The sequence below is a fragment of the Anser cygnoides genome, chromosome 2, assembly GCF_040182565.1.
Source record: "Anser cygnoides isolate HZ-2024a breed goose chromosome 2, Taihu_goose_T2T_genome, whole genome shotgun sequence".
Lineage (NCBI taxonomy): Eukaryota > Metazoa > Chordata > Aves > Anseriformes > Anatidae > Anser > Anser cygnoides.
Genome location: NC_089874.1, coordinates 21,960,135 through 21,975,286, shown reverse-complemented (window position 1 = coordinate 21,975,286; position 15,152 = coordinate 21,960,135). Strand labels below are relative to the sequence as shown.

General features: G+C 45.6%; 1 protein-coding gene across 3 annotated transcripts in view; it reads left to right on the top strand.

Moving 5' to 3' along the window:
- Positions 1-2,227: 2,227 nt before the first annotated feature.
- The window catches only part of STAM (signal transducing adaptor molecule), a 36,236-nt gene continuing 23,311 nt past the window's right edge, over positions 2,228-15,152 (top strand). The window contains exons 1-3 of one of the 3 annotated variants that reach the window (XM_066991659.1): positions 2,230-2,464; positions 5,776-5,918; positions 14,251-14,335. In XM_066991659.1, coding sequence (XP_066847760.1) covers positions 14,268-14,335 — 68 coding nt within the window. In that variant the 5' untranslated portion in view covers positions 2,230-2,464; positions 5,776-5,918; positions 14,251-14,267. Of the gene's footprint in view, positions 2,465-5,775; positions 5,919-14,250; positions 14,336-15,152 lie in introns of those variants that run through there. The other 2 variants (XM_048061737.2, XM_066991660.1) reach the window with 2 other exon arrangements.

Genomic DNA, 15,152 nt, shown 5'->3' with positions numbered 1-15,152 from the left:
CTCCTCTATGAAATTAATAGTCAGACCTTTGCAGAAGGCATCTTTGGAAGGAGGTCTGAAATAGAAATAGATGAATAATCCCCTGGACGTGCCTGTTTTTCTTGATCCAGTTTGGTGAAGCTGGTGTACAGTCCCCAGCAACTCCTTCCCAGCTCTTCCCTTGCACGGGATCTAATTACAAGGTGAGGAAGATGAGTGACATGATCCAACAGGGAACTTTTCTGCAGTGAGGTAGTTTTCAGTTGGATCAGCTGATTGTGCAGCCACAAATGAATTGGATCAAATTCCAAATCTAAAGCAAGAAATGTGATGGCAGCACATAGCTGTGGGCATGGGGAGTGCAGTGTTGCTGCAGTCTGTATCAGCTGTAGTTACCCTGAAATTAGATGCAATGTGACACTGTACCCTTGGACAAGATTCCTTACTTTTAGATAGCTAGCTTAGGCAGCATGAGTCCCATTTCAAATACAGTAGGAAATAATACAAACATTTTGAACTACATAAAATAAGGGAAGCTTAACACACCCTTTTTAATGGCATGTTCCCTATACTACTCACACACAAAGTGGAAAAGCTGGTTTCCATAGCCATCCCTGTCTGAGAGGGCAAAACCCACACTTCATGAGAGAGTGCTCTAACCATCATCCAGTGTTGTGCAATAAGAGTGCTACAGCCATGGGATGGGGAGAAGAGGGAGATTCAGTATAGTGTCGAGCATTCAGAGGAGTCTTGTACATTATGCTGTGTTCAACAGAAAAAAAAATAATTATAGAAACAAAACACGAGCCACAATTATAAAGCCTTAAGATGCTCCCTGAGTGTGGACTACCTTTTTCAGAAGGTTGAATGGGGTGTTGCCTGGGAAGTAACACTGGGCTGCAATCCATTCAGGCTGAAGAGGGTCTAAAAGCCAAATTCCCCACATCTCGTGTTTGCTCTTACTAAAGAAAAAAAAGTATAAAGGCTCTGCCTGTTTTAAAAGGATTCTTACAATTCATTTAGAAACCCATCAGAAGGAAGGGATGAAAAAGGAGGGGATAAAGCAGGCTCCGAGAACATCTGCCATATGTCTTTTGTGAACATAGTGGGGGGATGATGAATAGCGAGGAGGTAAAGCGTCCTCTGGGAATATCTAGCAGATGTCATCAAATTGAGGCAGAATCTAAAAAGAGAATACTAGATTCCTGAAAAGGAGTCTGTCCTGAGCAGTAGATCAATGCTGACCTGCATCAGTCTTTGTGGATAGGGAAAGAAACAGAACTTGAGATCCTGGAAAAAATGAAAACAAGTAGCGCCTGATGAATGCAAATCCCTACGGGAAGAGGCTTGGTGTGGAGTTTTCATCTAATGTGGCAAAAGCCTGCCTAATGCATGCAATTACATTCATTATTGAGCATAGTTAGGGCTATTGATTTCATCTAGTGTTTCTGCGCTGCAAACATTAGCCGTACCTTCTCCATTTTTTGTCATGTGCCAGTGTTAGAATCAGCAAATGGTTTGGGTTGGAAGGGACCTTAAAGATCATCCAACTCCAACCCCCTGCCATGGGCTGGGACACCTCCCACCACACCAGGTTGCCCAAAGCCCCATCCAGCCTGGCCTTGAACACCTCCAGGGATGGGGCATCCACAGCTTCTCTGGGCAGCCTGTGCCAGTGCCTCACCACCCCCTGAGTGAAGAATTTCCTCCTAACAACTAGTCTAAATCTAACCTCTTTTAGTTTAAGATTATTCCTCCTTTTCCTATCATTATCTACCCAAGTAAAGAGCTCTTCTCCATCCTTTTTATAAGACCCCTTGAAATACTGGAAGGCTGCAATGAGGTCTCCCCAGAGCCTTCCCTTCTCCAGGCTGAACACCCCCAGCTCCCTCAGCCTGTCTTCATAGGCGAGGTGCTCCAGCCCATCTTAGCGGCCCCCCTCTGGCCTTTCTGTTACTTTCTGATGTCTACGACTCGGGCATTAGCCCTTTTTTTTTTTGAGCTCAGCCCGCTCCCCAGCCAGCCCGGAGTAATGAAACCGCTGCAAGCCCAGGACAACGAGATCCCTGCGGCAGCGGGTCCCCAGTGAGCCCCCGGGGCTGGCCGGGGGGGGCCGCTCAGGCGAACCCCCGCTCGCCTCACGGGAGGCGGCTGCCGGTGCCCCCGGCGGGCAGGCGGGGCCGGGGCGGGAAGGGCGCGGCGGGGCGAGGCGGGGCGGGGGAGCCCGGGGCCGGGAGGCGGCGGCGGGGCCGGCCCCGGTTTCCCGGCGTGCTGCGCGGGGAGGGCCGGTGCCGGGCCTGCGGGGAGGCGGCGGCCGAGGCGACCCCGGGCGGGACGAGGAGGAGCAGCAGCAGCAGCAGGAGGAGGAGGAGGAGCAGGAGCCGCGGGCCCGTGGCTCGGTCGCCGCGCTGCCGGGAGCGGAGGGTGGCCGCGCCGCGCCCCGCCATGCCGCTCTTCGCCACCAACCCCTTCGACCAGGATGTGGGTGAGTGGCTCCGGGAGCCCCATCTCCGCCGGGGCACCGCCGCCTCCTTCCCTCCCTGCTTCCCTCCCTCTTTGCCTCCCTCCGCGGCCCGCTCGGCCCCGGCCCTCCCGCTGCGGCCTGCCCGGGGCGGCTGCGGGCCCTGCCCGGCCTCGGGAGGCTCCGGGCGGCGGTGCCGGGCCGAGGGGTGCGGGGCCGAGGCTGGAGCTCGTCCTGCCCCGGGGGTGGGAAGCGGCAGGGCCGCCAGCCGCAGGCACCTCAAAGGCAGGCACGGTTCCCAGAGCGGGTTTGGGGTCGCTGCCTTAACGCGAATCCCTGCGGGAGCTTTGTTTTCCCCTCTCAGTGAAACTTGGGCTGTGGTCGGGTTTCATCCCCACCTGGCTCGTTTCAAGGCCAGGCGGCACGGAGAGGCTTCCACCTGAGAGAAATTACGCCTCGTGCTCGTGTGGCCAAACCCGAGGTAAAACAAACACGTAGGCAGTCCGAAAATTTGCACGTCTGATTGTGTAATACAGCTGGTCTTGTACCTGCTGCTGACATCTGTGTAATTCCGAGCGATCCGGCAGGATATAAAGTGACTTCTCCAATTTGGATACGCACCCACCTCCCCCCATTACCTCCCCACAGCGTAACTGCAGTGTGGCACTGTCGATGTTTCTGGGAACACATTTCTTCAGTAGCCTTCTGTTTGCTGCACCTCTCAGCTACAAACGTGCCGTTTGTTTCTTGATGTTTACCCAACTGTACAAGTCAGGGCTCCAATTCAGTTATTCCAGGCCTTCAGAAAACAACTCAAAACTGTTTGGAAAGTGGGTATTTCTTTCTGGGGGAAGGGTTAGTGCATAAACAAGTGATTGTTACACGGACTCTGTGTGTATGTTATCAGGAATTGTTAATCTGTTGCATCTTAATGAAGCATAGCTCCATTTCTTCCCATTTTGAATAATTAAGTGTGCCACGGTCTTTTCTGGTGAACGCTGCCCTTTAATTTGTAATTTTCTTGATGGCAAAGTCAACAATTCTATATTTTGAAAAGTAGTAAGTATCTTTTCCTCATTGTTTCACTGTCCTGTAGCATAATTTGGCAGCTGAAAATACGGAAGACATCGCACTGCTTGCCAGTTTTCTGTGGGCCGTTAGAGGGCTGAAACATTGGTAATATCTTTGAGAATTATTTGAACTAATAAGATTAAAAAGTGATGGCTGAGGTTCTGGAAGGTGCTCGTTTTCTTATTTCTTAAGGCAGCTGTCTAGCAGTGGTGAAGATCAGGCTGCTTGAATGAGTTTATAGAGAGCTGAGGCTGATAGATATGTTTGTCAGCACTGTGAGTTTAACGATGTGGAGTAGTAGTGCCCATCTGGTACTTCAGTGGGCTATTTGCTATTTTTGAGGACAGAGGATGCCGCCAACACCTTACCTGCTGCGACAGTCTACAGACGCCAGTAGATATTTTTCAAAAGCTTTATTCTGTGTATCATATGAACACTAGTAAATAACCACTTACTTCCAAATTGTTCTTGGAAAAGCAGGTAGTGGGCCATGGGCTGCTTTTCCCCAGGCAATACATCCAGCTTCTTTGTGTGGGCCCCCTTTCACAGTGCCCTGAGGGAGAGCAAAGAAGCAGTAGACAGCCGAGTTGGTGGCAGAACTACTTGCTGCCTTTATCCATCGCTTAACTGGATTTATGCCATGGAGGCAGCAATGGTGAAGTCTCCAGGAAAGTGTCCCCAGGCCCTTCTTCCCCGAGGCCTCTTGGGAACGCGCTATTATCTGGATGAACTTCTTGGCAGGCTTCGTAAGATAACGTCAGCTGTAGAGTAAGCTCTCATGTTCTCGGGAAACTTCCAAAAGTTGTCAAGCAGTAGTGTTACTTTACAGTTCTTTTCTCAGAAGGAAAGTTGAGTGCTCTGCTTTTGCTCCTGCTCAGCAAGGAAGTTTTCTTTTGAAAATCATATTCCTGAAGTAGGAAAGCAGTCAAAAGCTAGTCTTAGTTTCATATGAAGCTGGACATCGGTCTAGTTGATAGTGTTGCTGTGGTAGCTGTGAATTCTTGACTCCTGGACAGCTAATTAGTGCTGTGTAATAGTTGGAAATGACTTTGGAATCGTTTTGGATGATGGATTGCAGTGAACGCATCTGGGACTAACTAGCTTGCCATTATTTTGGGAAGCATGAGTGTCTCTAAGCTCAGAAGGAGAAATTTCTCAGTTTTTCTCTCCAGTCATCAGCATCTGCCTAATCCTGTTAGCATGCTCATGCTGTGGAGCTTGGTCATCCGGAATAGTGTACCACTTGGAGTCAGTTTAGTACACAGCGTAGATTTTGAGGGGTGCACCACTTCTTTAGACGTGACTGTCAAAATAATGTTAAGACTACTGTTAAACATTTTAAAATATTATTAGTGTAAGCTGCCTCTAGATTTCAGGAGATAGGTCATTGTCATCCTCAAGGAGTCCAAATACTTCTGTTTTCTCAACCCTCTTTTTACCATATTTAGGAATATTTCAACATGAAGGGATGCTAATCAATGGTGACGTAAGTTGGTGTGGGTTTTCACAGTCAACTGTGGAAAACATTGACAGTACGTCCATGTAAGGAACATAACACTGGAATATTAAATAACAAACCCCTTCAAGATACTGAACTGCTGAGGATATAGTTAAAATATAGTTAATTCTCCATACGAGGGTTTAGAATTGATGATGTTCTTAGTAGTGTAACATGAAGTCCATTTCTGCCATGGTTCATAACCTCAGTCATAACATCTTTTGCAGAGAATTGTTCCTGAGAAGTACGGGTTTATCTGTAAGTTTGCAAGCAAGGTAACGATGTAATGTGCTTGACGAACCAAAAGACTGTCTGCTAGTCTGTCATGACAGGCTGATTAGTAATGTAGCAGTGGTTAGGCTGGGTTTGATGAAGAACTTACTGTTGAAGCAGTTTTCAAGTGTTATTTAGATGCTGTCTCGAGAATACAGTCGGTAACGCTGGACTCAGTGCTGTGCATACTTAATTCTAACTTGGTCTTAAGCGTTGTAAACTTAATCTATGTTGTAAGCAGAGAATTGGAAGAGCTTTTTATTCTGTGGCGTAAACTTACTACTTAAATATATTTCTGAAATTTTGTAGGTTATAATAAATACAAATTCTGGTATGAGTTATTAAAAAATCACACGATTTTAAGGGGAGATGTTTACTTTTAATTTTGAAAGGAATTCAAATAAAAACTTTTCAAAGTTGATCTGTCATCCAACAATGTCCAGAATGCCAAATGACGTAACTCTTTTGGATGATTTTTCTCCCTTACCCACAGGAAGGGATGAAGGCACGTCCTGCATTTGCTTTGCGTGTTAGTCTTGTTCTCATTGGAGCTGGTGTACTGGTTTGAGGCATCACAGGAGTGGGAACAAAGGAAAGATTCAGGCTTAATTTTTACACTAATAGGAAATTAAGCAGGTAGGTTAGTAATGTAGTAGAGCTATCAACCTGATGTAATTGTTTTTCCCACATTTTTATCAACTACGGCATTTATCGACCACTTTATTATTACAGCTCTTTTAGAAATGTGATAATATGCATGGATTACGTATGACTGTACTCACAGTCATATGTAGGTACAGTAAGTAACTATGTTAAGGTACCACAGCATACAGTTTGACGCATTAGGGTGTAAGAAATGCTTTGACCTCGAGTCGCATTGTGCAATTTCTCATAATAAAATACGCTTGCTCTTTAAACTGGCTAGTCTTTAGATTTATCCCATTTGGTAGGCAGCGTCTTCAAAACCACCCAACTGTGCGTTTCTGCGAGCTGGGCTTTTCTCTGTTTGCCAAAAGGAGGGCAAATTGTCGCCGAGGAGACTCTTGACCCTGAAGGATTCTGGAGAATGCAGAGTGAGGTAACTTACCTCTGGCTGCAAGGAGGGATGACTTCCAAGCAGTGGTTCGGATTGTCAGGAGACTGGCACTGTTCTGCTCAAGGTGGCCTACTGCTTTTCTCAGCATTGTTTTAGGGAGAAGGATATTAACTGTGAGCTGAGCAGAAAACGTATGGGAAAGGGGGTGTAGCCAGCCCCTTTCCAGTTATTTATAAATGTTTCTGAAGAACAAGGATATCTCACTTTGGTGTACATTCTCAATGAAAAATGGCAATGCTGACAGGATCCAGATGAGTGAAATAAATATTTCTTCTGTAGAATAGCCAAAAAATTTTTTTTTAGTATCACACTTTTTGCAAATGAATCACCAGACTCTGAGTTGAGCTAGGCAAATTTGAAGCCAACAACTCACATTGCCTAGGCAAAGGAGTTTTTGTTGCTGTACTTTACTGGCAATTCTTTTACTTTCCTCCCAGGGAAGAGCTGTCACTTTAAGTGCTTCCCCTCTTTTCAGCTGTGGCAACATACATTATAATGTCAACATGCAAAATAATCAAGGTAGTTCTCCAGCATGTAAAATCTGTTCCTCTAGCTGGTAAAAATAACACTATATATTGGATGTGGATAGTAATGTCTCTTGCTGATCTTTCTGAAATACCACTTCTACTATGGCTTGATTTGTGGGGCTCTGCAAATAGATCCTGGCACCATTTGTTTGTGTTACTTCCCTGTGATGCACCCTGTTTATGGAGTCATCACCATCATTATCATATCTCTCTGATGTGCTCACCTTCCTGCTCTGTTGTGGTAGTTCTGGGTGAAAGGTTGTTTAAGTTCTGAGGATTTGTTACAGTTTGCCATAAAATCTCTACTTTTTCCCAGCTTGTCTTATTGTTGTTTTGAGCATTCCTACCAGATCTTTAATCCTTCGGTCTTTGTTCTGTACAGCTCACTGAGCTGAGTGGTGTCTGTGTTGATGAGGCTGCCTCAGACACAGTGAGATCATACAATCATAAAATCGCTCAGGTTGGAAAAGACCTCCAGGATTGTCAAGTCCAGCCTAGTACTGCCACTAAGACTGCCACTAAACCATGTCCCTAAGCACCACACCTACATGTCTTCTGAATAATTCCAGGGATGGTGACTCAACTACCTCATGGGGCAGCCTGCTCCAATGCCTCATCAACTTCTCAGTGAAGAAATGTTTCCTCATATCCAGCCTAAACCTCGCATGGCACAACTTGAGGCCATTTCCTCTTGTCTTATTGATAGTTGCTTGGAAGAAGAGAGACCAACCCCTGCCCTGTTACAACCTCCTTTGCGGCAGTTGTAGAGAGCCATAAGATCTCCCCTGAGCCTCCTTTTTTCCAGGTTAAATAACCCCAGTTCCCTCAACTACTTCTCACAGGACTTGTGCTCCAGGCCCTTCACCAGCTTCGTAGCCCTTCTCTGGGCACGCTTCAGCACCTCAATGTCCTTCATGTAGTGAGGGGTCGAAAACTGAACACAGCACTCGAGGTGCGGCCTCACCAGAGCTGAGTACAGGGGGACGATCACCTCCCTGGTCCTGCTGGCCACGCTATTTCTGATACAAGCCAGGATGCTGGGCACATTGCTGGCTCATATTCAGCTGGCTGTTGACTAATACCTTCAGGTTCTTTTCTGTCAAAAGCCTTGCTGTAGTGTAGGTAGGGAACATCCACAGCTTTTCCCTCATCCACTAAGCATGCCACCTTGTCATAGAAGGACAGGTTCCTTGTCAAGTTTGTCAAGCAGGACCCGCCTTTCATAAACCCGTGCTGACTGGGCCTGATCACCTGGTTGTCCTGCAAGTGCTGCGTGATGGCACTCAAGATAATCTGCTCCATGAGCTTCCCCAGCACTGAGGTCAGACTGACAGGCCTGTAGTTCCCTGGGTCCTCCTTCCAGCTCTTCTTGTATATGACTGTCACATTTGCTAGCCACCAGTTGACTGGGACCTCCCTGATAGACTGGACTGCTGATGAATTGCAGATGAAATATTCTATCAGCAGCTGGGAGAACTCTCACAGTCGCTAGCCCATGTTCTCATTTACAAGCAAAAGGCCCAGCTGGGCACCATCCCTTGTTGGCTCTCTCACCAGCTGTGTCAGGAAGTTGTCTTCCACATGCTCCAGAAACCTCCTAGACCATTTCCTCTCTGCTGTGTTGTATTTCCAGCAGGCATCTGGTAAGTTGAAGTCCCCCACGAGAACAAGGGCTAGTGATTGCAGGACTTCTCCCAGCTGCTTCCAGAATGTTTTGTCTGCCTCTTCAGCCTGGTTGGGTGGTCTATAGCAGACTCCCACAAGGACATCTGCCTCATTGGCCTTCTCCCTGATTCTCACTCATGAACACTCAACCTTGTTGTTGCCATTACTAAGCTCTAGTCAATCCAAACGTTCCCTAACACACAGGGGCACCCCCCACCTCTCCTTCTTAGCCTATCCCTTCTGAAGTGTTTGTAGCCTCCCATTGCCGTGCTCCAGCTGTGCGAGCTGTCCCACTGTGTGTTGGTGATGGAGCTGTCATAGTTTTCCTGCTGCACAGCGGCTTCCAGCTCCCCCAGCTTGTTGCCCATGCTGTGTGCGTTGGTGTAGCTGCACTTCAGCAATCCTGTCACCTTTCTGGGGGGTTCTTTCAATGTGTGTTGTAGGGAAGTACAACTAATGCTTACCTTAGTCTTTTCTGTGTTTTCCTAGGCATCTCTTTCTTTAGGTATGTTGTATATTAGAGACTAAATTTGGGGCAAGATGGAATTGGTTGTACTTGGTGTGTTAGGTTGTATGAGTACAGAGGGTATGTAAAGGGAGAACATCCCTGATTTCATACTCTGTGTCTTTCCAACTGGCTGAAAAATGTGATGTGTTACTTTTGTATGTGTTTCTTTTGTTTTATTAGAAGCTATCTAGAAAGGCATTCTTGTATTATGCAGAATTTTAGTTATTGTTGTCCAAAGAAGCCATAGGTCTAAGTATCCATTTCCTCTGAAACAACAACTTTTGCCACTTTTTAGAGGTGAAAGTTGAGAACAAAGAAAGCAAGCAATGCTGTAAAATTTAGAAACTAACAATTAAAATCTGAGGCAACATAAGATGGTACAGTGTTGCAGAGGTTGAAGTTGGTACATTAATTTGTAGGTCTTGCTTATGCTAGAAGAAAAAAACAAAACCTTGAGCATTTACTTCATTAGTGAGACAACTTTGTGGGAGAGAGCTGTTATGGAAAACTGGAGATAAAGTCTGGTACGGTATGCCTCTGTGTCATGTAGTTCTGTTTTCCTTTGCATTTGAAATAGCATTAATAAGTCTTAAAGAACACTGATTTTGTGAAGGAGCCAGTGCTGTCTTTAAAAGTTGTTTCAGTAAAGCCTGAAATGTTCTCTGATCTCATGTTGGCACTCAGCAAGCCAGGTAAGATTTTGTAGCAGTGATGAGGTGCGCTCAGGGGGTCAGAGGTAGACGTTAATATTACCATGACAGAATTATTTTTGATCAGAGATGGAGGATGAAGAACATTTCAAAGTTTAACTTGAGGTTATCTTCTTGTCTCCTGTGGTAAGCTACCCTAAGACTTGAAGTCCAAATCTGTGTTTTTACCTCCCCATCAGAGTCTGTTTTGGTGCTAAGATAGTGGCGTGCCAGCTGTACCTGAAGACGGGTGGGGCGCCAGCCGTTAGTTGGAGTAAGGAAATGCTGAACGCACGTGAAGGATTTTTTGGCTGCAAATGCATGCCTCACATTGGAGGAGAGAGTGTTCGTGGATTTTAAGTGATGATAATGTAAGTAATTTAACTTAAGTAGCCCTAAGTTGTAATTTTGTCTACAAAACACTGATGCAACATAGCAATTTCGTCAAAGCGTCTCTGTTGCTCCTGCTGCCAGCGTGGTGAAAGGTGAGAGTTGCTCGCTGACGCTCTGACAGAGGCACTGGCCTTTTTTGTGGCCAGTCCGTGTCAGCTCCTGTACTGCTAGCGTTCACGCTGTGCCATTAGCTTTTAACTGCCCTCCTTGGAATCAGAATTTAACTGAACCTTTAGGGGCAGAAAACTTTGTTCATGTCTTAAGATTGATTTTTATCTAAGGGAAGTAATAAATGCTTATTACTAGAGAAGACAGAGAGCACACAGTGAAACCGGGTTTCAGAGTGAAATACGGTAAGAAACTACTTAATGTTTGGTGATGAAGGAAGTGTCCTTCTAACAGCAGAAGGTGGGGAGGTGTTACAAGCAAATGGCAGTTTTTAGACAGGACTAGGTTCAACTTTTAAGAAGAAATGTAGCTGTGGTAGAACACTTGTGATTGTATTCATGGGTAAAGCTGCAAAATGTTCCATTTGAGAATTAAAATGAAGGTTGTAATTGGTGAGGTTGATGTGGATTAGGGACTTCATTAATCACCATCTTATCTCTAGTTTTAGCCAAGCTATTTAAATTGGCATAAAACACGGTTTGGTGATATTTGACCTGAAGGTGCACAGGTCCGTGGGACCTGATGAGATACATCTGTAGGTCTTAAAGGAACTCTTGGATGTAGCTGTTAAGCCACTGTCCATCGTATTTGGGAAGTCAACGCAGTCTGGTGAAGTTCCTGCTGACTGGAAGAGGAGAAGCATAATCCCCATTTCTAAAAAGGGAAAAAAATAGGACCGGGGGAACTCCAGGCCAGTCAGCCACACCTCTGTGCCTGGCAAGATCATGCAGCAGATCCTCCTGGAAGCTCTGCTAAGGCACATGGAAAATAAGGAGGTGATCGGTGACAGCCAACAAGGCTTCACTAAGGGCAGATCGTGCCTGACAGATCTGGTGGCCTTCTACGATGGGGTTACAGCATTGGTGGATAGGGGAGGAACAACTGATGTCATCTGCCTGGACTTGTGCAAAGCATTTGACACTGTCCCCCATGATATCCTTGTCTATGAATTGGAGAGACGTGGACTCGATGGATGGACCACAAGGGCAAGGAATTGGCTGGGCGGTTGCACTCAAAGAGTTATGGTCAGTGGCTCAATGTCCAGGTGGAGATCAGTGACCAGTGGTGTTCCCCCGGGGTTGGTATTGGGACCGGCGCTGTTCAGCAGCCTTGTCAGTGACACGGACAGTGGGAGTGCATCTCCTGCAAGTTTGCTGATGACACCGATCTGTGTGGTGTGGTTGACATGCTGGAGGGAAGGGACCTGTGCAAACCTCATGAGGTTCAACAAGGTCAAGTGCAAGGTCCTGCATCAGGGCTGGGGCAATCCCAAGCACAAATACAGGCTGGGTGGAGAATGGATTGGGAGCAGCCCTGAGGCTGCCCCCAGCACAAGTGGACATGGACCTGTTAGAATGAGTCCAGAGGACGCCACAAGGTTGATCAAGAGGCTGGAGGACCTCTCCGATGAAGACAGGCTGAGGGAGCTGGGGATGTTCAACCTGGAGAAGGGAAGGCTCTGGGGAGACCTCATTGCAGCCTGCCAGTACCTAAAGGGGGCCTGCAGGAAAGCTGGGGAGGGACTCTGCCAGGGAGTGTAGGGGTAGGACAAGGAGTAGTGGTTTTAAAGTAAAAGAGGGGAGATTTAGGTTAGATAGAAGGAGGAAATTCTTCACTCAGAGTGTGGTGAGGCAGTGGCGCAGGCTGCCCAGAGAAGCTGTGGATGCCCCATCCCTGGAGGTGTTCAAGGCCAGGCTGGATGGGGCTTTGGGCAACCTGGTGTGGTGGGAGGTGTCCCTGCCCGTGGCAGGGCGTTGGAACTGGGTGATCTTTGAGGTCCCTTCTAACCTAAACCATTCTATGTTTCTTCAATTTTAAAACCCTAAGCATCCATTTTTTTTACTTCTTAGTTTGCCACGTTGTTTCTCTCTGATGTCGTGAGGAAAGAAGAATTTAATTGTTGCCAGAAGTACTGTCTGTTATGAAGATTAATGTATGAGGCCCAAATTTCGGTTCCATTGGACTTCTCTGCTGAAGGATGCTCTAGCTGAAGCACAGTGTGAGGCAGGGGTGAACTGCGTGGTGTGCGAGGCTGCACGTGAGCTCTAAGCCTGGCTGCAAGTTAGGGCTCTGCAGGGCGCTGTGTAGGCGCACTTTGAATGGAGCTGGTCCAGCTCCAGCAAAACTGACAATGAACTTCAGCAGGGGAGTCCTGGAACTAAACTGCCTCCGTGCGGTTTGTTTTGTGCAGCTCTGGACTGTGCTGACCAGCTGTCTGCAGTCTGGCTTTCTCCTTGCCTTTATTTAGTATCTCATTTACTTGTATGTTATAAAGTATCCTCAAAAACAGAATTCAAATTCTCAAGTAATGGAACAATGCTCACTGATATAAACGGGGTGCAGTCTCATTCCTCTGTGTTCATGTTTTGGCATTCTTAGTTTGCTTGATGACTGGGTTCTGCCATTGTGTCTCCTTCATGAATAAGATTTAAAAATCAAGAATTTCTCTGTTAGTTATGCTAGCCCTAAGTGTGATTTAGAACATTAGCAGACTGAAAGAAAAATAAAGTTGTCAGTTGATCTGCTGGTATTTCTTAGTGCCATATGTTAGCATGTTGTCTACTCAGGGTCTTTCTTATTTTTGTTGATTGTGACATGTTTTTTGTCATCAAGTAAGTTCCGATTTGCTGTGTGGCATTGCTGTCTTCATTGCAGCAAGTAGTACAACTGATGGGTTACGTGTCACTTGTATATGGTGGTTTTTTCATTTTTCCTCAGAAATACTTTGGGAGAACACAACCAGAGAGCTTTGCTTTTCTGCATGTTAGTTCTGGATTAAAGAAGCTAAATAACTGCAATCTGACTTCAGTTTGTGGGACAGAGAAACTCATTCAGAGAGACAGAGGCTGTCAACTTTGGGATTAATAATTCCTTCTCATTTCTGGAGATTAGATGTCTTGCGTTGTCTTTCTCTCAAAGTAGTCTGAGACGTTCCCTGAGGGATGGTACTCATTGCTGAGGCGTATTTTGTGTTTTACAGATTGAGGTGAATATTAGATGAAGCAGGTATAGGTTATGATTCTGTGCCCGTTTCTCCTCTGTGGAGAATAATGGAAATTGCTTGTGTGTCTCCAGCCCTGATGTGATCTGTCAGTGTTCAGATAACCTTCCGTTCGGCTCCTGTGTAAGGCTCCCTTTCCTTTATCGCTTTTATTTATCATTACCCTCTGTGTACCCAAGCTTTCCTGGTGGAGAACTAGGGAAGGAGTTAGTCTATTTTACTTCTGCTTTGTTTCCACCTATCCTCTTTACTTCTTAACTTTTCAGCAGGGACTGTTCTTGTCCTATTCAGAAGGTTTGGAAGAAAGAGCCCCAGTGGCTTCCATCAGATCAGCTTTAGTTTAGCAGTCTGTAGCTGAAAGAGAAGGTGGAATATATCACCCAAAGCGGAGACGAGAATGGGGAGATAAAAGTTTAGTGACTGTTAGTGAATTGTCGAAGCCTCCTTATTGAGGAGAAAGGAGAAAATACATATGAAGCAAATGCAAGATACAGCAGCTTAGTGTCTGGTGATGGGGTAAATGCTGTTATGTCCGACTCTGCTAACAATGAACTAATGCTTGGAGTATTCATGTCGTATTAAACTTAGCATTTCCAGATGCTCCCTTCCCCCCCCCCCCCCCCCCCCCCCAGTAAATCTGTTGCTAACTGATACAATTTTGTGTATGTTTATTATGTGGACAAAACATGTATATTAATTTGCTTATTAACATAACTTTAGAGCTGCAAGTGAACATTTGAAAAATAAAAAGAATTACGTATAACAGTTTTAATATATGAATATTAAATATATTAATTTGTCATGCATTTAGCAGTATACAGTGATAATATTGTAACATCTTTATTGTCAATTCAGTTAAATTATCTTTTTTTTTTTTTAAATAATAATTGTATTTTGATTTACTTGTACTTCTTTCATCAGAGAAAGCAACCAGTGAGATGAACACTGCGGAGGACTGGGGCCTCATTTTAGACATTTGTGATAAAGTTGGGCAGTCACGCACAGGGTAAGTGATTTTAGAAATTGTCTCCTCATAGACTTTAATTTTGTTATTTCAGTCTTCTGAGAGATGAGAGGAATGAAAGTTTTGTTGTCTTGTACAGACTTTTGAAGCAGCTCAGTTTAACTTAACTGAAATCTACTCTGGTAAGTAAGTACTACAAGTAAAAGGAAAACAGGGATTTTCTGCCCAAATATTTACAATTCTTCCTTTGGAGATACTAACTGATCTGTTAAAATTAGGAATTACATACAGCAGTTTTTCGCCAGTGTAACAGAGTAACCAAGCTGAAATGTTTTAGCAGTATCAGTGTAAATCAAGGAGACATCATTAGGGGTTTTCTTGTAGAACCATAATCTGGCTTGGAAGTGACCTCCAGAGGTCATCTAGTCCACCCCCCTGCTTGAAACAAGTCTAATTAGATCAGGTTGCTCTGGACCGTGCCGAGCCTTGAATGCTTCCAGGGACAGAGTTTCCACAACCTATATGGGCAACCCATTTCAGTATTTAACTACTCTCATAGTAAGCAAGCGAATAAATAAACCTGCTATCTGATTGCAATTTTCCTTGTTCCTACTTTTTTGCTGCATCTTGCCCTGTGGCCACAGCTCTGAGAAGAGTCTGGTTTCATCTTCTCTGTGTTCTCAGTTTAAGGAGTTGAAGACAGCAATGAGGTCCCCTTTTAGCCTGCCCTTCTCAAAACTGAACCCAGATCTCCATGTCTCCGTGTACGTGACTCTCCTCTAACCGTCTTGGCAGCACTCCACTGGACTTGCTGCAGCGTGTCAATATCCTCGTTGTGCTGGAGAACCCCAAACCAGGC